The sequence below is a fragment of the Erithacus rubecula genome, assembly GCF_903797595.1.
Source record: "Erithacus rubecula genome assembly, chromosome: 3".
NCBI classification, from domain to species: domain Eukaryota; kingdom Metazoa; phylum Chordata; class Aves; order Passeriformes; family Muscicapidae; genus Erithacus; species Erithacus rubecula.
The window spans coordinates 46,607,424-46,631,211 of NC_136689.1; the positions used below are offsets into that span (position 1 = coordinate 46,607,424).

General features: G+C 37.5%; 1 protein-coding gene across 1 annotated transcript; it reads left to right on the forward strand.

Moving 5' to 3' along the window:
- Positions 1-1,100: 1,100 nt before the first annotated feature.
- On the forward strand, positions 1,101-23,386 carry NME8 (NME/NM23 family member 8; the record flags this gene model as incomplete). The annotated part of the gene is made up of 15 exons (XM_079302649.1): positions 1,101-1,133; positions 1,227-1,284; positions 2,278-2,384; positions 3,422-3,493; positions 4,502-4,618; positions 5,523-5,586; positions 6,801-6,880; positions 8,091-8,183; positions 12,833-12,978; positions 14,270-14,448; positions 15,549-15,693; positions 16,688-16,792; positions 17,467-17,618; positions 22,126-22,270; positions 22,845-23,386. The coding sequence occupies 15 exons, from the start codon at positions 1,101-1,103 to the stop codon at positions 23,065-23,067; spliced, it is 1,719 nt and encodes a 572-aa protein (XP_079158775.1). The 3' UTR covers positions 23,068-23,386.
- Between the last annotated feature and the right edge of the window lie 402 nt (positions 23,387-23,788).

The window sequence follows — 23,788 nt, forward strand, 5'->3', positions numbered from 1 at the left end:
CCTGTAGAACAATTGGGATGTATAGACCATTTTCATGTATTATGTTTTACAGAACTGATCTTGCAAAGAATTGATTGCCATTACTCAGTGACAGAAGGTAGAAACGAAAGATAGGTTATTTTGATGAATATTTCCGACTAATATGACATATTTTTACCTGCCAGTTGCCTCTAGTGTCAGTAGCCATCATCATCTCCTTGGAGTCTTTAAAGGATAGAATTAATTCCATGCTTTGTTCCACCACCTGGTTTAAAGGATTTGAAGACAGCCAGCATTTAAAATTTTAATCCTTAACACTTTTACATGAAATGTGAAACAAGCATGAGGGTAAGAGCTCTCATACTGTCTTCTATGCCTCAATCTGTGACCTGAAGGGAACAGTTTTGGTGAGTGTATCAGGATAGTTCAAACTCTGGAAATATTTGCTGGTTGGTTTCTCAAGTGACAGTGCCAGAGGAGGTCACAAGCATCAAGGCACTATAAATTTCCCTGAGGCAAAGACCACCATCTTAGCCAAGAACTCTAGAAACTCAAGTTGAAGTCAAACTCCATCCACATATGTATCTCAACTGAGATCACTGTTCTGTCCAGTTCAGTTAGTTGTCTACCATAAATATATGAAGGACATTATTTATTAATGACAGAATGATGGATGCATCAGGGTTCATTTTTGAAGTTTAGTTATGGAGCAAAAGTATGGCATTGCTTTTTATGTGTCACGGCAGACAGGAAGACTGATTTGATGTTATTAGAGTTGAAGCTCTTTAATCAATATTTTTCTGAAATGGTCCAGTGTTACAGCAGCTGTCATCCCATTAAAGTGACTGTGGCTATCATGAGCAGTGGGATTATAAACTTGAAAGATTATTGAGGTCAAAAGTTTTGCATATCCTCACAGATTAAGATACTAAATTTTCTTCTGTTTCTTGTGCCATGTGGATTTTGTAAACAAGTTGTATATTTCTGCACAGAATTCCAAAGGGAATCAGAAGGCAGTGATACTTTAAGAACCATAAAAATCAGTTTTGTATGTCATATGGACTTTTAAAAAGCTTTAAAAGTGCTTTGGATTTTAATATTGTTCCTATAATCACAGGGAAATGGCAGGCAAGAAGAAAGAAATTCAGCTGCAGGTATAAATCCTAATTACTTAACCAATTTTAGAGAGAAATAGATGCTTTTTCTGCCTTTTTAGAATGTTAAAGTGTTAATTAATTTTGTTTCAGACTATAATAAGCAATCAAAACCAGTGGGACCAAATGCTGCTGACAAAGGGTATAGTAGGTATTAACAGCTAATATTTTCTTTTTATATTTTCATGGACATATGCGCAGGTTTTCATATTTATTTATTTATTTATTATATTATTATATAATATTATATAATATATTATATATTTATTATATTATTATATATTATTATAGATATTCTAAAAGACTAGCACCATATCTTTAAAGAAAGGCCATAGTAATATATATTTATAAATATATATCTCTTTATAAAGGTATATAATGGAGTCATTGAATCATAGAATTCATAGAATTAAGTTGGAAAATATTTTTAAGATATATATTACAATTTCAAATATGAAGCATCTTATATAATAAACACTCATTCAAGTAATATTTATCTGAATTTTATTTTGATATACTGATACACACCAATGTTTACAAAATACATTTCCAACATGGTATTCTTCATGGTAGGGAGTTGAATGCTTCTGTGTGTAAAATCTTGCACAGACTAAATAATTATTGCAGCATTCTAGAGAGTGCGTGTTTTATTGCATGCATTATTCCCACTTTTCAGTTCACTTAGTCCAATAACTATGTCTCCTATGTCTTGTAGGAACTGGTTTTTGGTAAAAGGAACAAATCTGTAACAGGATCATATCTACAGAGGGGTAGAAATAGGCTCAGGGAAGTGAAAATGCTGTAGAATAAAGGTCTAGATAAGAATGAAAACCAACAGTGGGAAATGAAGAGGAGAAAATAAAAGGAAAAGGAATATGAGAGAAAAGTTGCTATTGGGATTAATAATCTCAAATAGGATTCTGAACTAGGTTTCCAATGTCAAAAGTAATTGAATTTAAAGATTATGCATTCACTAATGTATCCACTGAATCCATTGATGTATTCATAATACATTTATTGACTAGAAGAGGACTGAAAGAGCCATATGAATGTCTTCCCAGTGCTGTTTCAACCCAAACATAAATGTCTCATTTTGTAAGTTCCTCAAGTCATCTGTTTGTAATTCTGTACTATTACATTTTAGTAATAGATGTGTATCAAGCTTGGTGTGGTCCTTGCAAAGCTGTGCTGAATTTATTCCGAAAACTAAGGAATGACTTGAGTGAAGACAATCTCCTACATTTTGCAGTGGTAAGAACACAAATCCTGTATGTGACTATATTTACATTTTGATTTAAATATATCTTTTGATTTGCATATCAAGAGCTTTCATTTAACAGCCCTTACACTGAGTTGCCATAATTTTGGCCTGATTGCTTTCCCTGCATATATCCTCATAAGACTTTGTTTAGAGGTAGACAAGAAATGGCAATAAATATATAAGAAGCTATAATAAAAAAAGAGCTCATGTCCCACAACTTTTGTTTTCCTGGATGAGATTGCAGAAATATTCAAAAGCCAGACTATACGACTTTTAATTTTAGGTCTCTGCATTATGGACCATTGCATTTAAAATTCTTATGTCCGTGAAAAACTGTTGTATCATTTTTTTGCAAATGTTACTTCGTATTTCATTTTTAAGAAAACAAAAATGGGGAAAAATTTAAAAAAACACAAAACTATAGTAGTAAAAATATTTGTTAGCACTAGCAATATATATATATGTGAGTGTATTATATCTCATGTTTAAAGTAGATAAACATGTTTCACAGACTCAGTTTATCCAAGATATTGACCAAGTTCATCCTTTTCTCTGTTAGTGAAAACTTAAAATTCTACAATGAAAGAACTTTCCAGAAAACACATTAATTTTTTTATACAAGGAAAAGGCAGGGAGTCATGTTCTGAGGCTATCTCACATGCTTTCATGGAGTTGAGCACTTTTCACGAAAAAAAATTAATACACTGGATAATCTCTTCCATCAAGACTGCATGGGCTGCTTCTTCATTTATAGATGTTATTATATCCTCCATGAGAAAATAGTATCAATATAAGATATTTTTCCATTATTAATTTCTGTAATACGACAGGAAGACAATCCCATGTTATCAAAACAGTTCTTTCTTCATTGCTATAAGGACTGTTAGTTGCATTTAGGACTGCAGTTTGAGTTTGCAACACCAAAGTATATAAGAGTGGAGTTTTCCTGTGACTAGAAAGGTTTTCTTTACATATGCATATGCATACACACTTATGTAAGCAAATAATTTTTTTTGTTGGACTTCAGGCAGAAGCTGACAGCATCGAAATTCTGAAACCATTTAGGAGGAGTTGTGAACCTGTGTTTCTTTTTAGTGTTGTAAGTACATCCCATCAGTTTCTTTTAATGTGCTACCTACTTCTGCCTTAATTTTCAATAGATTTTAAAATAGATGTGAAGCTGTATAAATCCTATCTTTGCATTTTGCATTATGTAGGATGGTAATATCTGATGTTGTTTGCTTGAGCTGTTTCCCATGCTTGTGTGCTGCAAATACAGCCACGGAAGAATTGTGGTAGTCACTGTTTTGGTAGTTATTGAGAAGTCCAGGTATGTTTTCCAGGTTTGCCTTACATTAAAGTGCCTACATGTAGTTACACTGAAATGATTATTTTATGCACACTTTTCATCACAGAAAAAGAGTTTGCATGTCCTGGCACTATATGGTTTTTAAGATAACAAGTAAGTGTTTTCCTCCTTGAGTAACCATAGCAATTAATCATATATTTATTATCTCTCACTGATGGACACAGAAAGCTGGTTTTCCTAGGATACAGCTGCAGTGCACTTCTCACTTAAAAAGAGGTGGGGATTGTTTTAACTTGAGGGTGGCAAGATTTTAATTTCCATAAGCAGGGACCAAGAATAATGATACTTTCAGGACACTTTCAGGTTTGAATCTGAATTCTGTCTAGAAATGTTAGCAGTATTTTTGGTCATCATTAGCTTCACTACTGTGCATCTGAATGTGGTAGAGAATGCACTAAAAAGTCACAAATGCACACAAAAAAAGACATAAAATCCATGTTACAGAAATTAAGAACAAGTAGAATCCATATTTGCATTTGCTTCCAAATGTATTATGAGTATTGAGCCTAGAAATAAACGGGGAAAATTTGGTAAATAAGGAAGCAAGGAATTAAATGCATAAAAATTTCATTCTGAAATAATAGAGCCAGTAGTAGCTTTGGTATTCCCTTCATAGGGTATAGGAAATGATCCTGTAGCTGGAAAAAATAACCAAGATATTGCATGTTTCAAAAATTCAAGTAAATGTGTAAATTAAGTGGTGAAAACTCACCGAGAGTGTTATTTTCTCTTTTACAGCATGGCAAAATTCTTGCACTGGTGAAAGGTGTAAATGCCCCTCTCATAACTAAGACAGTAATAGAATTAGTGCAAGAAGAGAGGGAAATTGCAGCTGGAGTGAAGGAACGTGCTGAGGTAACACAAACCAGATACTTACGCATAAACATGTACTTTTATTACACTTACACTGTTTCTCTAAATGTCTATGATAGTGTTTAGATAATGCTTAATTTTTCATATTTTTGCCATAACAATAAACAATAACATAGATGATGCACTTTTTTTTTTTTTAATCAAATAAAATTATCTGGGTTCTAAGACACTTCTAAGGATCATCTAGTCCAACCCCTCCTGCCACAGGCAGTCTCACCTTTCATTAGATCAGTTTGCTCAAAACCATGGGGATTCCTCTGTCCTTAATGAATCCAGTTTGCTACTAAAAACAAAGGCCATTCAACAAATCTATTACATCACCTTTGACTCCTGACTTCCAGGTAGCATGAGGACCTCAATAACCTGCACTGTGAAAGATCCCACAGCTGGAATTCACAGTAGTAGTGAAGCCTGGAAAGTTAATCTTCCCTTGATGCTTGTTCTCCTTAGTACCCCCAAATTTCTACTATGGTATCTTGAAAAAACTTAACAAATTTACAGGTTAGTCTATCACTGTAAGAAATGGAGAGACAGACAAATTGCTGCTAGCTCATATATGTTTTAGCAATCTTTTTTCTTTCAGGGCTAAGTATTTTTAATATATATGCATCATATGAAACAAAGACATGGGAAATAATCATGTCTCATTGCTTATTTTGTTAAAATGGAGATGAAATAACTCAGAGTAAAAAGATCTTTTTAACAAACTGAAATTCAGTTAAGGAAAGTCAGACCAACCAAAGGTCCTTCTTAAACTGCTTGTTTTCCAGGGTAAGAAATTCATTCTTACATTAAGATAAATGTGTTGTATAGATGTGACAGCTATGTTTGGTGACTTTATTTTTGCACTGGTGATGTACTTTTACTGCATTTGCAATTACCTTAGGTAGAAGAACTTGTTTTTCAAGAAGGTCCATCAGAAGGGTCTGCTGAGGAGGCTGTAGAGAAGGGTAAATATATTTGATTTATTTTAGAAATGTTAACAGAAAGAAAGAGAACAAATGTGTTTTCATTAATAATTGTCTATGTCCAGCACTAATATACCTCCCTTTATTTGCGTTAATGAAATGCTATGATTGAGCTTTCTTCTGTAAGGAATTAATGTATTGGACTGTCATCAGTATTTTCACCCCCGGTCTGGGAACCTTCAGACTTTAGATAGACATTATACCTGCCAGGGAATTTTCATGTGTAAAGTTAAGGCCTGAAAGTCACTTCCACACAGTCCCTGTGTGAGCTGTGTACTTCTGTTGAGGTGGAATACTAAAATGAAGCCAACTTGAGAGAATTGGAAGAGTTAATCTGTGAAGCAATGGCATACCTTCTACGTCAGATTACTCTTTCACCAGATTAGATTAAAAACATATTTAAAGAATCCACAGCAGCAGGATAAGATTCCAAAAAGATTGAAAAACAAGCACCAGCCTGTTTGAAAGTCCTGTCTGTGATTTATCTCAGGCTTTTCATTAGCTGAGACCTACATATTTTCTATTTTTATTGTTATCTCTGGGTACTGAATGTTCCTACTGCTTCATCTGTGCAGAGAATGCCATTCTACAACCCTGAGATGAAACAAACTCCTCCATCTTCTCTCCCTCTTCTTGATCTTGCACTCTTTTTCCCTGTGAGAGGCATTAGATCACAGCCATGGCATCCCTTTTCCTTCTTCTTCATGTTTTGATGTTGTTTTCTTTTAAAATTGTGTCATTCAACTAGCATATTCCTGACCTCATCTTTAGCCTATATGTTTTCTCATAAACCCTATGAGACCTAGAAGTAAAGTACTATCATTTAGCAACTATCTACAGACTTCACATTAATCCCCAGAACGTAAACACGATAGAAAATCAGAAAATAGGGCTTTAGCTCAGTTTCAGCTTCAGGTTAGAGGATCTCTCAGACACTGCAATATATTAATATAATGTATGTAATATATTAACATTTGGTAGTAATATTTTCCCTAACGCATGCAGTTCCTTAAGTGTTTCTGGTATTGGTAACAATACTGCTGTTTCCATTATAATTATCTGAAATTCTTCAATGGTTTTTTTACTCTGATTGAGTTACAGTCAAATGCTTAAATGTGACCTTCAGGTTCAGTAAAGATGATCTCCTTAATTTTGGTGAATGCATTACTTAGAACATTATTTTTTCCTTTTCTCAGAAAAAGTACTCACTTATTCTGTCGGAATTATAAAACCTGATGATGTTTTATCAGGACGTGTAGAAGAAATTAAAGAAAAGGTAGAGAGAAATTTAAAATATTCATTCATGCTATTCATTTAAGAGGCATATTAGCAAAATGTAAGGTTCAGTAAATCCCAATTTATGCCCAGACTTTGGAACAGAATCTGATAAAACTTCTCTGCTAAGAGTGATAAAAGCCCAATAATTTTTACCTGAAATAATATGACATTCAAATTTATACTATTGCTTTAACATTGCATGCCGGGAGAGGTTAGACATTGATTCATATTGCTTCTGTTACAAAAGAAAACAAAAAAACCCCCAAAAAACAACAAAAAAAAATTTGCTTATAATGGTGTATATCAGGCTCAAAATAGAAGAATTTTTAAGTGTTATGACAGGGACAGTGACCATTGCAGGAAAGGGAATCAGAGTGTTATATATTGTTTCTGCAATTATCCGACCTAGCTGGAAAGGAAGGAAAAATAAGGCAGTGCTTGAAAACAATTTAACTGGAGCAGCCGCTACTTGGCTCTTGAAGTGTGTTTTCCAACACTGGTTTTATAGTCAGCCTTGTTGGTGAAGGCTGAAAATGCTCAGCAGCACCACAGGGGCTTTTAAAGGGCTAAGTGCTGGTTAATATTGGTGTATCATCAGTACTGGGGCTGAATAGTGCCCTTGCTGTTAAAGTATCAGTATACGGTACAAACCTCATACCAATGGACTGTGAACTTTGATACAAGTAATGTGTGCATCACTCACAAATGCTTGCTGTTAGTGCAGTAACCTAGTTTGAAACAGAAAATAATAAGATAGATTTAGTTTTTCTCTATTTGCTCTTTCTAAAGCAAAGTTTTTAGCCTAATACAACTGTTAACAAGCATACATTTATGTGGCTGCTATGGTTACAATATAATTTATAATATCTTGCAACATGAGTTGCATCGTAACTACTCACAGTGATCCAAAGGAGTTTATTCAATGTGAAATAAAAGAGATTATTAACTATTGAATGAACGTACATTGAACTGCACTATATTTTTTCTCAAACTTTAACTTAGGGGTATTGTAATCTTGAATTTAGTGAAGTGTTTTGAAAGGCTGGAAGTTCAGTTTAGGCAAAGATAGCAGTTATATTTTGAATATTTCAGAGAATTTAAAATTTAGGATAGCTTCCAAAACCAATCAATCTTTAGATCTACAAAAACATATGATTTTGTATGTATCCATTTTCAAATGCCCGTGAGTAATAACCAAATAATTACAGATTAAAGATGCAGGATTTGACATTAAAGCAGCAGAGGAGAGAATGCTTACTGAAAAGCAAATCAGAGTATTTTATGCCCGGAATAAAGAAGAGGTAAAAACAAACTAAAAACCTAAATGAAAGGAACAGGTAAAACATATAATTGTTATCAGATATGGTTGCAAATCTTTGCATGGTAAGTTTTAAGTATATTGAAGAACTGAATTAATGTAGATTTAGTGTATATATAAAAAGAGATAGTCTCTCTCCCTTTTCTTTCTCTCACTCATATAAATATCACTATGTAGCAATTTAGCATTCCAACCCAATTCCAACTGACCCCCAATTAAATAGTAAAATAATTTATTCCTCTTTCTGTTATCTAAGTGTGCATGATCCTTAGACAAGGAGCTAATTTGTAACACTATTTATCAAAATAAAATTATACTGATTTTAAAACATGTTATGACAGGAGCAGTGACTTCTGTAGGACAGAAAATTAGGGTGCTGTATAGATTATTTCTGCAATTCCTCAACCTATGTGACAGTATCTATTTGACATATATTTTTCCAGCCAGAAAATAAGTGATACTACATATTTGTCTCAGTTTGAAAGACAGGTGTCTGCCAATAAAGGCAGAAGCTTGTCTTTGAAGTGGAGAATGTAAATGCCCTTCCACCAAATTGTTATTATAATTTTGAAATTAAGGGTCTCTCAGGCAAAGATACGAAAATTATAAATAACAGTTCTTTATTAGCAAAATTAAAATAGAATTACAGTGTTACAAAGAACAATTCCAACCCTGGCAGAGTCAGAATGCAACCTGACACCCCGTCAGTCAGGGTGTTGGTAGCAGTCCAATTAAATGGTGGCTACAGTCCTGCAGTGGCAGATGTGGTTTAGCTGAAGCAGTGGTCCTGTAGAAGAGTGCAGTTTCCCTCTGAAGGTCCAGGGATGATGTGGAAAAGGTCTGATTTTCCTCTGGAATCCAATGGAAAGACAGTATCTTGCTGTCCAAAATTTCAGGTTTTTTATCTAGGTAGGAAATACTTGGCTTCTCCCCCTGACTGGAGCATCTCTCAATGGGATGGTGTAATTTTATCAGTCATACAGTGGGACTTAATGGCTCATCATCCTGGAGCAAGATGGGTTGTGGAAAAAATAAATATGATTGCCCCACCTAGTCTTAAAGATGGCCCATTAGCAGATAGTATGTGCCACGGAGATAAGAAATCACTAGTCAACCCGGCTTCAACAGATGGTGGTAGAATACACATTTCTGGCCACATCAACCCAACACAATATTATATATATATTTTTAAATTTATTTCCAGATTTTATAATGGGGTAGTTCTGAGAATAAATACGTGCACAGTGAGAGAGGGAAAGCATCTTAGCCAAAATGTATTTTATTGTCTCTTGTCCTATTTTAGGGGACAAAAATAGCTAAAGGCAGATATAAATTTCAAGAAAATAATTAAATTATGCTGTCGACCATTAAATGGCAGTAGTCTAGCAACCTAGCACCTGGATATGGCCATATTTTCCAGCAGTGTGATAGCTAAAATTAACTCTTCACAAGCATCTGAGATAAAAAATGTTTGCTTAGAAAATATTTATACCTTCTGCTATATGTGTAAGATAGAGGCCGGAATTATAAGAAGACAAATAGTTTGATATTATTAGAGGGAGCAATGGAAGGGTTCACCAAATCTGAAGGAGAAGGTGGGAAGGTGTTCCTGTGGCATTCCAGATGAATAAGAGAGATGAGATAGTCCCTACTAAAGTCAGAGAGAAAAAAGAAGACTGATAATAATTACTACATGGCTGCACTATTGGTTCAGAAAGGGAGATCTTGTAAGGGACCATGAAGATCTTGGTTTTAGGAAAGATGGGATTGTAGGTCAGACAGAGGCAGTTTTGAAACAGAGGTAAAAGTAACTCATCTTCATGGGAATAGTAGCCAATCTGAGGTTAGTTAAATGTAGAGGTAGACATGGGAAGAATAAAGAAAAACAAAACACACAATGTTTAATACATCACAGAATCATAGAATCACAGAATAGCTTGGGTTGGAAGTGACCTTAAAGACCATTTGGTTCCGAGGGTGGGGACATCTTTCACTGGAACAAATTGCTCAGAGTCCCCATGCAGCCTGGCCTTAAGCAGGGCTTCAGGGATGAGACATTTGCAATTTCACTGGGCAATCTATTCCTATTCCTTACCACCTTCACAGTAAAGAATTTCTTCTGATCTAAATCTACTCTCTTTCAATGTAAAGCCATCCTTCCTTGTCCTATCACTATATGCTCTTGCAAATAGTCCCTCTCCATCTTTCTTGTAGGCTCCCTTCAAGTATACTGGAAGGCTGCAATTAGGTGACCCCTGAACCTTCTCCAGGCCAAAAAATCCAAATTGTTTTAGCTTTTCCTCATGGGAGAGGTGCTCCATCCTCTATTTGCCTTGATGGCATCTCTGGTCTTGCTCCAACAGCTTCCTGTGCTGAGGCGCCAGAGATCTATGCAGCATTCCAGGTGGGGTCTCACCAGAGCAGAGCAGAGAGGCAAAATCCCTTCCCTCGCTCCGCTGGCCACACTGCTTTGTATGCAACCCAGGACTGATTTGGCTTTCTGAGCAGCAAGTGCACATTGCTGGGTAATGTCCAGCCACTCATCCACCAGCACTCCCAACTCCATTTCCCCAGGGCTATTCTCAAACTGTTCATCCCCCAGCCTGTGCTGATACCAGGAGTAATCTTGACCCAGTGCAGCACCTTGCATTTGATCTTGTTAATGCTCAATGCTCATGGGCCTCCTCCTTGTGCATGTTCCTCTGGATGGCATACTGTCCTTTGGGTGCATCAGCTTGGTGTCATCTGCAAATTTGCTGAGGGTGCATTCAATCCCTTCACCTATGTCATTAATGAAGATACTAAACATCACTGGTCCCCAGTGTGAACTCTGGGGGACACCACTTGTCACTGATGTCCATTGTTACTCTGAGAGTCTGACCACTAACCTCTGGATGCAACTGTCCTACCAACTCCTTATCTATTGAACAGCAACCAAAACCATTTCTGTCCACTTCAGAGAGAAGGGTGTTGTGGGGTACCATGTCAAGGGCTTTAAAAAAGTCCAGAAATGTCATCTGTAGCCCCTCTCTTGTCCACAATGAAGTCACTGCATTGTAGAAGGCCAATGGGCTGGTCAGGCAGGACCTGCCCTTGGTGAAGCTGTGCTGGCAGTCTCAAACCATTTCCTTGTCTTCCATTAGCCTTAGCACAGCTTCTAGGAGGATCTGTTCCATGATCTTCCTTGTCACAGAGGTAAGGCTGATAGGCCAGTAGTTCCTGAGGTCCTCCTTTCTACCCTTTTAAAGGGTACATACAATGCTTCAGTGTTTCCAGTTTTTAGTCATCTGTGTCCTCACCATGACTTTTCAAATCTCATGGAGAGTGGAAAAGAGCATTATTACCCCACAGCAGATCCCTGCCAACATTAGAACAGAAGAATAATAAAACTGCTAGGAACTATATGATTCTAGAGAGCACTATGCATATTGAGAGGCCAATTATTTGGCATTCCTAAAGTTTAATTTTAAGCTGAAAAATAATGTCATTAAAACATATTGATTCCTTTGTGCTCAGTGAACAATGTTATTGATAGTCTACAATCGTGCTGAATTCCTGGAGTCTGCCTTTTACAAGGGAATGGATACTCAAGGTGATAGACCTTCAGATTAAACTGGAAGCAAAAATTGTTTGTTTTTAATGAGAAAGCTCCAGGGAAAAGATCCAGGACAGCCAAAATTAACAGCTACACATAGTTCTTCTAACATAAGCAAGAGTACTTTTGAAGTCACTGCAGTATAAAGACGCCCTTTATGCATCATACTGAAAATTTTTTTGTACTTCATTCTGTTTCTTCTAAGTTTATTCATTTCGGGAAATGGGTTAATGCACATAGATATGAAGATAATTGAAGTAGAAAAGCAGTGAATTGAAAGCATATATGTGAATAATTCATCCTCATGTTATTAAAGGAAAAAACTATCATATGCAATGACGTGATGCTGACTGGTAAGGATTTAATCAAATTTTTAAAAGGAGAATAGATATCCCCAAGAAAAAAGTGACATACAAAAAAATATTTCAAACTCACACCACAAGCTTCGAACATTATTTTTCTTATGGAAATGTACTTGTATAGAATTGAAAGTTGAAACTGAAGAAGTGAAAAGAAGATAGCAAAGCAAATGAAGGGAAAACATACAAATGTCTTGCAAGCAGCTCAGCATTCTATGTTTATAGCCAGCTACATGACTTTTAGTTTCAAAAATTATTCATGAAACTGCATTGCAATTTCTTATTACACCCTATATGCTGTACAATAAGCATAGCAACTGATCACCTTGAATTTCTAGATAATTTTCTTCATTCTTGTCATTTGCATTTTAACCTGGAAGAACATTTAGTACTTGTTTAAAGTAGTTATATGCCTTTATTTATCTCAATTTACTTTTTTTTTAGACTTGATATCTCAATTTACTTTTTTTACATTTGATAATGTTGTCTCAAATGATTGATCAAAAAACTTCCCAAACAATCTATCAGACATACATTCCTCAGAATGTATGTCAATGCCAGTTTGGAACAGGAAATGTATGAGTTACTTAAAAGCATAATTGTTTCATTTCTGATGACAAATTCAGAATTCCTGCAATTCATGGAGCCGGGGGTGGGGCGGGGAATTATGTTTTTTAGCCTGACTTTGACGCATTTGTTCAATTCATGATGAGTGGACCATGCCATGTTTTGATAATCACTAAAAAAGAAGCAACTGATGCTCTTCCTCAATGTAAAGAACTACACAAAACAAGTGAGTCTGGTGAGCCTGAAGAGCCAGTCAAGTAAGTACCAGTGAAAATGTGTCCTGTGATACAGTCACAGTGTTCAGAGCACACCATAAACCAAGGCATGTTCCTACAGACACAAATGTGCCCATGTGTGCAACTGCAGGGAGCAGGCAGAGTTCATCACCAGGACCACTAGTTCTACACAGGGCCACTACTAGAGATGGAACCCCAGTTCTCATGGGAATTCAGAAATTCCTTGCTTCCTACTTAAAGATGACAAGCCAAGATCATTGATCTCTTTAATGGGTTCTCAGAATGATGGGAACAATGATACACTTCAAAGCTGATGCAGTCTTTGCAATTCTAGTTCACCCATACCAGGGGACTGACTGCACTGCCAATTGAAGGTTGCACTCCTTCCCATGTTTTCTCCTGTGTTTCTTGGGAAGCTGTACATATGGCCCAGGGCAGACCAGGGAACAACTGAGGCATGTTTTTCTCCCTGGGAACACTGTAAAAGCCAGCAGAGAAGGGGAAGAGTACTGGGGTTTGTCCCCACCCTGTTTAAAGACACAAAAAAATTTGTAAGGATTAGCTGTTCACAACCATGGTATCTTGAAATGTGTGTTTTTCCTCTATGCCAAGGGTTTGTAGAAAAGGTGAAGATTGGTAGTTATATACACAGCCTCAGACAGCAGAGTATTCACAAAAATTCAAATGTCAGATTGAGCTTTATATATACATTAGACATTTACCTAAGCAATATGAGTTAAATACTTTGTCTGGGAAATAACTTGTTGAAATAATTGACTTCTTTGTCGATGCCTGCTGCATCCTTTTCTGCATTAAATTAGTACAGCTAGAGAATACTGCATTTTCTAAAAGTGGCCAAGAGGAATTTTATTTACACAGCTAAACAAACAGGCAAGAAACAGTGCAAAGTGTCTCTGTTATCAACAACTCTGTAGTGCTATCATTTTTACGATCATGCTGTGCATGAATTAAGAACAAGACTTCTATTGATCATTCATTATACACTGTACACTTGTCAATAGTAATTCTGTCTCAGTAACAGAGGAATTATTTTGGATAAGCTAGAGGGGAATTGTTAAAGCAGCCTGGCTGAGATTTCTTCTTCAGAGCACATAATCAGACACCTTTTGAGAAGATTAATAAGTCTCTTTTTAGAAATGTTACTTCACTCATCAATCTGAATTTAATAAAAACTTAGTTTTGCATTCTGTTATTATGTTTCACTAAATTTTAAGAAAGTCTTCTGTAAGTCAGCTTGTTAACACTCAGCAGTGCCTTAAATAGTTTTTTGTATGACTTCATGTTTCATCAGGTTGCCAGGACTCAAAGAAAATGAGAGTCTGGTTAATTTATGTGATGTGCAAGACAGCGTTGAAGATGCCAGCAGACAGCTTGCCTTCTTTTTCCCAAATTTTCATATAAATAAGGTAGAAGAACACGTTGAAAGGACTTTGGCCATAATAAGACCTAGTCTCTTGAAAGAAAAGAGAGGTAAGTGTTAATAACTATTTTCTATCAAGGGTATATAAATATTCTCATATTTTGAATTTTGAATTATAAATTCTAACTAATTTATTAATAAGTTTAATTTATTAATAAGTTAGGTTATACTGTCTCTCCACCATTAGGCCAGCAGTAATCTTTATCTGGAATGAAGTTGTGAGGTTAACATTTTTCATATATTGAGAATGCAAATGTCAATGATATTTTGATCCTTTGGTTAATTTTTCAAGAAATTCTGCGGATGGGATATTTCTAGAAGACCTCTCAGAGAAGCTCCTGTTTTCAAACGTAGTATAGGGGACTAGATTTCTCACCATAATGAAGCAGATGATATTCTTGAATAGCAGGCTCAAGATAGATCAGTAGTAAGGGGAAAAATATCCAATCCAAGACACTCTATGCTGCATGAGGTAATGCTGCTCAAGGGTAGTCCTAAACAGTGGTTTTAGAGATTAAATTTAAAAATCTACTCTATTACATGAAGCTTCATCCAAACAAGTTTCCTTCTCAGTCATATATTTACATTTCTTCCTAGATTTCAGATAGTATTTTTATTTCTAACTTGAGAATCCCTGTACTTGAGCTAACTTATGTGCAGAGTTGAAAGAATACAATTTTGATCTTTCCCTGTGAATTTATTTTCCTTATGGTTGTCCAGCATGTTGCTTAGAGCAGCAGTTCTGCAGTTTATGTTTAGGTAATTACACACTAATTTTGACTTTTGCCAAATACTGCTTACTTACCCAAGTGGTCTTGTGCGACTTAGTTAAATAAACATTTCACCCATTCAAATTCTTTAGACCTTCTTTTGCTGGTAGCAACATGTATCATATTTCTCAGTAAGGAATTCCTACTGAGGTTTTTTAAGCAAGAGAATGCTTAAAGATCATGAGGATCAGTTTTCTTAGTGTCCAGGCAACTAGTGATGCCTCCTAGCAGTTGCTTTAAATTAGTTTCCTTTTCTCTAGTTAGGAAACAAATTCACCCATAAAATGTAACATTATCATCAAAAAGTCCGTGTCGTTTCTCTACAAGCATGCAGATGAATGAATGGATGGCAGTTTAGCATTATTTCAATTATTTAACAGATTCCATCATGCAAAGAATAAAGAATGACGGTTTCCAAATAGCAATGCAGAAAGAAATAATTCTATCTGAGCAACAAGTACGTACATTTTACAAAGAACATGTAGATCAAGACTACTTCCCAGTCCTTCTAGAGCAAATGACCAGGTATGTTGAATGAAAAAGGAGAATGTAAACCTAGAGAATCTATATAGAATCAGATAATACTGAAATTTTTGCATTAAATAATTATTGAATCATAGATGCGCAGAATGGTTTGGGTTGGAAGGGATCATTATTGCCCATCTAGTTACAACCCGCTGCCATGAGCAAGGACACCTTCCATCTGAATAGGTTGCTCAGAGTCCCATCCAACCTGATGTTGAACGCTTCTTGGATAATACATGGCTGCAAGATGCACGTGTGTCTAAAAGTTTATGAAAAATGAAACAGGAACAGATAACTGCAGATAATGGAATAATTAATAATAATTAATAATTCATAATCAACCGATTTGGGGAAAAATATTTCCTCAGAGAGAAGAGGAAACAAAACCTGTTTATTTCACTGACGAAGAACTTCTCAGCACAAAATTGAACAGTACCAAACAGCAAAACCTCTTGTCGCTCTGAAGGAGATGACAAACTCAGAAGAGTCCCTTCCGTGGGTCGCAGCTCGGCTCACTCAGTCTGTTCTCAGTCCCTCCGGTGCTAGGAAATGCTGCAGCCCAGGCCAGGCCTGGTGGGCCACAGGTGTGATCTCCCAGTGCTCCTCTGGGTTTTCAGTCCAGAGCAGGTTCAAACAATTCCAAGAAAAAAGGAAAAAACACAATCCAGGGGACCCCTTTTGCCTCAGCTAGCCAGAAAAACTAAGAAAGCAAAAAAAGCAAAGAGAAGCTCTCTCCTGTTGTCCACTGCAGACAACATGGTCTGTGTGAAGAATGCGAGGGAGCAAGTGCAGTCTCTGATAACAAACTCTGCACCTCTTCCTCTTCCCGCTCACTCCTGGAACCAGTCTTAAAGTTGCAGAACTCAATATTTAATACCATAAGATGATTTGAGGATACAAGTATCATAAAGTCATCCCAAGACAATAATCAAATTACTTTTTAAAAGCTACAAGAGTTTAATTTTTTTTTTATGCTGCTTTTCCTTTTGTACAGTGGTCCAACTCTTGTATTGGCTCTAACACGAGAAAATGCTGTCTCACACTGGAGAGGTTTGCTAGGCCCAAAGACTCTTGAAGAGGCTAAGGAAAATCCAGAGAGGTAATAATTGCAGAAATAAAACATCATTCACAGCTTCCAACTTACTTTCATATACCTCATCTTATTCCACATTACAAGTAGTGTTACTATAGTGCCATCATCTGGAAACAGATATGCATTTCCACAGTTTTTAAACTTTTCTTGGATGTAGTAGTGTATTACACATAGAAACCGTAACAATTTTTAGAGGTAATGACTGCTAAACAGAATTTAAAACTGAGTTTTAAAAAGTGCAATGAACTGAAAGGGAAACACTTGAGTCTGTCAGTCTGAGAAAAAATATTGGCAATACCTGTTCTTAATGGGGGGGGGGGGGGGGGGGTGAGGGGGGAGAAGTGTTCTTGAAATAACATCATTACTTTTCTTGAAATACCACTATGATATTCTTGTAGCCTATTGAAATTTTATAAACAGACACCTTAGTTCTACATGCTCATCACATTGCTCTAAGTAACTGCAATGGTATCATCTTACCTGCTGCTCTCAGAAGTGCCATTTCATTTAGAAATAAGTGGTATATTTTGGAATATAACAGCACGAGTGTTGGGAGGGAGGCTTGTATTTCAGATTTCCAGATCAACACTAATTCACATTACCTGGGTTAAGGCTAATTATAGTTCAGATCACAAAATGGCTATGCTTTTAAGTAACTTCACTCTTTTAATGACTCCTAGTTTGCGTGCACAGTATGTGATTGAAAATGTACCTATCAATCAGCTGCATGGAAGTTCTACACCCAGCGATGCTCAGAAGGAACTTGAGTTCTTCTTCCCTAAGGAACAAACTTTTGCATTAATCAAACCTGATGCTGCTAAGACTCACAAGGGTAAGGTACTGAGAAAGTATGGCTATATCTAGTGATGTAACAATTTCTACAAACGATTCTTCTGATTCTTTGATGCACATTTTCTGTGCAGAGAAATGCTTTTACATGGCTTGCATAATTCAGACCAATATCTCAAATGTGACATTTATTTTGCTTTAACTGTCTGTAGGTTTTTCTTGACTAGAACAGTGGTCAATTGAAGGGAATTCCTAACTAAGTTAAACTGTTTAAGAGACAGGCACTTCTGCAGACAACCTGCCCAGAATCTTTATTAGTCAAAGGAGAGAGACACTTGCCAAACTTCTATTACTTATTTCAGACAGGTATTTCTACTGACTCAAAAGGGGTCATTGCTCAGTTAGATGCATTCCCATTCTTGGTTTAACTTCACAGAATTTACAGAATTCACAGAATGACTAGGATGGAAGAGACCCTCAAGATCATCGAATCTACCCCTTGCCCTAACACCTCAACTAGACCATGACACTGGGCAACACATCCAGTCTTTTTTTAAACACATACAGGGATGGCGACTCCACCACCTTCCTCGGCAGACCATTCCTGTACTTTATCATTTTTTCCATGAAAAACTTTTTCCTCATATCCAAACTGTATCTCCCCTGGGGCAGCTTGAGACTGTGTCCTCTGGTTCTGTCAATTGCAGCCTGGTGAAAGAGACCAAGTCCCTCCTGACTACAACGACCTTTCAGAAAGTTGTAGAAAGTGATAAGGTTACCTCTGAGTCTCCTTTTCTTCAGGCTAAACAACTCCAGCTCCCTCAGCTATTCCTCATAAGGCTTGTGTTCCAAGCCCTTCACCAGCCTTGTTGACCTTCTCTGGACACACTCAAGCATCTCAACATCCTTCCTAAACTGAGGGGCCCAGAACTGGACACAGTACCCAAGGTGTGGCCTTACCAGTGTGAAGTACTGAGCAAGAATTTCCTCCCTGCTCCTGCTGGCCACACTATTCCTGATACAGGCCAGGATGCCATTGGTCTTCTTGGCCACCAGGGCACACTGCTGGCTCTTAACCCAGCAAAGAGTGTTCCTGTCCAAGCCATGAGCTGCCAGCTTTTCCAGGAGTATGCTGTGGGAGACAGTGTCAAAAGGCCTTGCTGAAATCCAGGTACACAACATCCACAGCCTTTCCTGCATCCACCAGGCGGGTCACCTGGCCGTAAAAAGAGATCAGGTTGGTTGAACACAACCTGCCCCTCCTAAACCCATGGTGGCTGGATCTGAAACTCTGGCCATCCTGGAAGTGCTGTGTGATGGCACTCAGTATAAACTGTTCCATAACTTTACCAGGTACAGAGGTCAGACTAACTGGCCTATAATTACTAGGATCCTCCTTCCCACCCTTTTTATGAATGGGTGTCACATTGGCCAACTTTCAGTCATCTGGAACCTCACCAGTGAGCCAGGACTGTTGGGAAATGATGGACAGTGCCTTTGCAAGCTCATCTGCCAGCTCCCTCATCACCCTTGGGTGGATCCCATCTGGTCCCATAGATTTATGAATATCCAAGCATCTCAGCAGTTCTCTGACTGCCTCCTCCTGGATAACAAGGCGACCATTCATCTGCCGATCCAGGAGGACAGTTATTCTAAGGTCAAACCAAATTCCCACTAAAAATTGAGACTAAGGCATTAGCACCTCTGCCTTCTTCTCATCCACAGTTACTAAGTTCCCTCCCTCATTCAAAAATGAACAAAGGCTGGACTTACCCATCTTTTTACCCTTAATATATTTGTAGAAACATTTTTTATTGTTTTTTACAGAAAGTGCCATTTTAGTTCAAACGGAGCTCTACCCTCCCTATTTTTTTTCCTACATGCCCTAGTAGCCCCCTTAAATACTTCCTGAGACAGCTGACCCTCCTTCCAAAGATGATACATCTTCTTTTGATTCCTAAGTACCTCCAAAACCTCCTTCCAATCCAGGCTGGACTTCTGCCTTGTCGACACACCTTTCAGCACACAGGGACAGTTTCTTCCTGTGCCCTCAAGACCTCTGTTTTGAAGCACACCTACCTTTCCTGAACTCATTTGTTTTTAAGGGCTGCTTCCCAGGGAACTCTTTGAATAAGTCTCCTAAATAGGCCAAAGTCTGCCCTCTGGAAACCCAGTGTAAAAGTCTTACTAATGTTCTTCCTGATCTCACTAAATATCGAGGACTCTATAATTTCATGATCACTATACCCCAAGCAGCCTCTGGCCACCACATCTCCCACCAGCCAATCGCTATTTACAAACAACAGGCCTAACATAGTCTCTCCTCTGGTGGGCTCACTCACCAGCTGCGACAAAAGTTATCCTTAACATACTTTAAAAACTTCCTAAACTGCCTTTTGTCTGCTGTATTAAGTTCCCAGTAGATGTCTGGCAGGTTCAGTTCACCTACAAGAACAAGGGTTGATGATCCTGAAACATTATCTAGCTGCTTGCAAAAATAACTTGTGTCTTTTTACTAATTACTTAGGATCAGACAAAGTATCTGCATGGATTAGAAAGGATACAAAAGAGGCTCTTTCAGGTCCCAGGTTTATTTCATGGCGATGGTGTGGCAGGAAAGAGACAGATTCTCTCCGGGAGAGGGGTATTCAGGAGAGGGTAATAGGAGTGGCCTTGGATGGCAGCCAATGGGGTAAGGTCACAGGGGGTAATACAGGAATTCTAGGTGGGCTACAAGGTCACAGGGGAAGGTCACAGGACAGGAAGAGGGACAGGGAGCCAGGGACCAACCAGAAGAGATGGACAGAGGTATGCTGAATCATTCCCCTTACCTCATTACAACAGCTGCTCATAGAACAAGTTGTGCGCTTCTTCCTGATTAGGTGGACGATATAAAACTCCCAGTAGGATATCAGCCTTGTTAGTCTTACCCTTAATTCTTACCCATAGGCATTCAGCTCCATCATCATTAGTTTCAATACCTATGGCATCAAAAGCCTCCCTAATATAAAGAGCTACCCCTCCACCTCTTCTCCCTTTCCTATCTTTTCTGAAGAGCTTGTAGCCATCCAGTGCAGTGCTCTAGCTATGTGAGTCGTGCCACCATGTTTCCATGATAGTGACTACATCATAGCTCTGCTGTTGCACCATGGCTTCCAGCTCTTTGTTTATTACCCATGCTGTGTGTATTGGTATACATGTGCCTCAGCTGGGCTGCTGATTTCACCCCTAGCTCAGGCTTACCACCCCTGGGTCTGCTTTCAGACAGCCCAACTGCGTCCCCTTTCCCCTTCAAACCTAGTTTAAAGCCCTCTCAACAAGGTGCACCAGTTCAAGAGCTAAAAATATTTTGCCCTTAACTGAGAGATGGATCCCATCTGGTTCCAGCAGGCAGATGCTGTAAAAGTTGTCCTATGATCAAAAAATCTGAAATTTTGCCGATGACATCAACCCTTGAGCCACTTTTTAATGATGTAAGTTCTCCTATTTCTTTCACTGTTTATCTCAGCCACCAAGGGGACTGAATAAAAGACTACCTGTTCCCCTGCCCTGTCAACCACTTGACCCAGGGCCCTAAAGTCATTTTTAATTGCCCTAACACTCCTCTTTTCAGTCTCCTCACTGTCAGCCTGGAGTATCAATAGTGGATAATAATTAGTGGGCTGAATCAGTCCGGGGAGTCTCTCAGTGATGTCCCTTACCCAGGCCCCAGGGAGGCAGCACACCTCTCTCTGGAATGGGTCCAATCAACATATGGGGCCCTCTGTTCCCCTCAGAAGAGAGTGACCTACTATGACTACCTTTTTTTTCTTTTTGATGTAAGAAGTGGGGATCCGTCTGACAGATTAGTCATAATGGGGAGGTTCACTAGGCAGATAATTTTCTTCTAAATCATCTGAATCATCTGGATGACTCTAGATCCAGGGCCTCATAACTAATCTGAAGTGGCATCTGGCTAGGGGGTGCTTACTGCTAGTCTAAGGGAATAAGGAGAAAAAAATAAAAATAAAAAGAGTGCTAGGTACAATTCAGAATATGGCCCTAGGGATGTTTGCTTCCACTCTTTAAAAATCCAGATCCCCTACTTAGCATTATTCCATTCTGCCCTAACAAATTTTGGTAGTCTTTCTAATGCTTATTCATCATTGGCTGTTTTAAGTCTGTTTTCCCCTCTTGTGAAAATCCAGATTGATTTTTGCTGGCCAGCTGATGTTTGATACAGCATTACAACTACAGTCCACATTCTATTCAATGTGAGAAATAACAATGAATGTTATTGTCATAGTTTATTAAAATCTGGGTTTGATACATGCATCAAGATGGATAATGCAGTGACAATTGTTTCTGCCTAATTTAGAGGACTGTTGAAGTGTTTCTTATGTTGCCCATATTTGGTTTGATACTGTAAGAATTCTAATAGCTATTGGTGATTTTTTTAGGAAAAGACATCTAGTATTTTCTGAAACTTTTAAAGTTTGGGTGTATGGGGTTTGCATTTGTTGCATCTAAACCACTTCAATCAAAAATGAGCTTGTTTGTTATTCTTCTAGATGAAATTATGAAAAAAGTTAAAGAGGCTGGATTTACAATCTCAAATGTAAAAGAACAAGCTTTTACTCATGAAATGGCTGCACAGTTTTACAAGGATCATGAAGGAAAACCCTTTTTCAAACAGTTGGTGAATTGTATGACACAGTAAGTGTCTTGGTTTACAGTACTGAGGTATATAAGTAGACATCACACTTTCTATAGTGCCAAAAAAACATGGTACACCATAACTGGTGCAAGGATTTTACAAACTGGCAAGTTGAGTGGCTTCTAGCACAGAATACTCCTCCTTTGAAAGGGAGATTTACAATTCTTTCCAAACTTATGGGTAGTTTCATTTTGGATTTTATTTTCCCTAGAAAGGAACTGCTTCCCAACAGAATCCTTTTTTTCCCTCATGCATGACAAATGTCTTCCTCATAATATTGTTAGTATAGCTGATAAAAACAGTATGTATTGTCTTGCTTCAGAGTGAGAATGTCTATTGGACGAGAAGTCCAAATCCAAATATCTGATCATCATAATCTCTTTGGCTTTCAAATACTGGACTTTTCCTTTAAACAAAACACACAGAAACAAATTTTAATATTGAAGCAGCTTAATAAAATTAAGATAGTTCAATGCTTATTAGAACCCTTCATGGTACATCTGACATTAAAGCTAAGACTGCATCTCAGAAATCTCAGAATACTGTAAGAGTTTCTTTATATTGATTTTACAGAGGTCCATCAATAGTAATGGTCTTATCGAAGGAAAATGCTGTGGAAGAGTGGAGGCAACTAATGGGTCCAACTGATCCAGAAGAGGCAAAAAAGACCTGTCCTGAATCAATTCGGGCTCAGTTCGCACATGATATTTTGTCTAATGCTGTTCATGGATCATCTAATACAGAACATGCACTGAGAAGCATTCAGTTTGCATTTGGAGAGCTGGATGCGGACTAAACAATTAAGATCTCTGAAAATTGATATTCATGTCATTAGATGTAATTGTCTACCCAACAACTATATTTAAGACTACATAAACACACATTTTTCTTCATACTCCATCCAATTCTAGTTGGGCAGTTTTTGTTATCAGCTTGTCCATATTGCCAAGCATATCAATGTAACAAGTAACACCTGCTAGGAGTTTGATATTAATAATGGTTTCTTCATATATGTTTAGTAGGTGATTTTTCTTTAATCATTTTAACAGATCTATGCCTTTCCAATAGTTCCAGGATTCTAAAGTGTTTTGTGTAGAGCTAATCTAAAAAAACAAGGAAAGACAAGGATCAAGGAAGGTGATTAAAACACTATTAATGGCACATCTGCTGGTGATATGGATCAAGTTCTGCACTTCCAAATGTGAGTCAAATGAGGCTCCTGGGCTCACTGGCCAACTGTATATGTGTGCATCCCTCTTGAAACTGCTCTGGGCTATTAAGGTCTGTTGGTTCCCTCAGGGCCCTGAAAAACATTTGCATTGTTTATTCATCCTTTTCTTAAATAGCTTCTAATGATTACTGTCACAGGTAGGATAATAAAATAAAAGGTCCTTTCTAGTCCATTTACTTAATTCAAATATATCAAAAGAACTAAAATACAAAGCCAGCTCTTACATAACAGCTATTCTTGACATGTACCTCCTTGCCAAACTAGTAAATTCATATCCAGTCCAGTC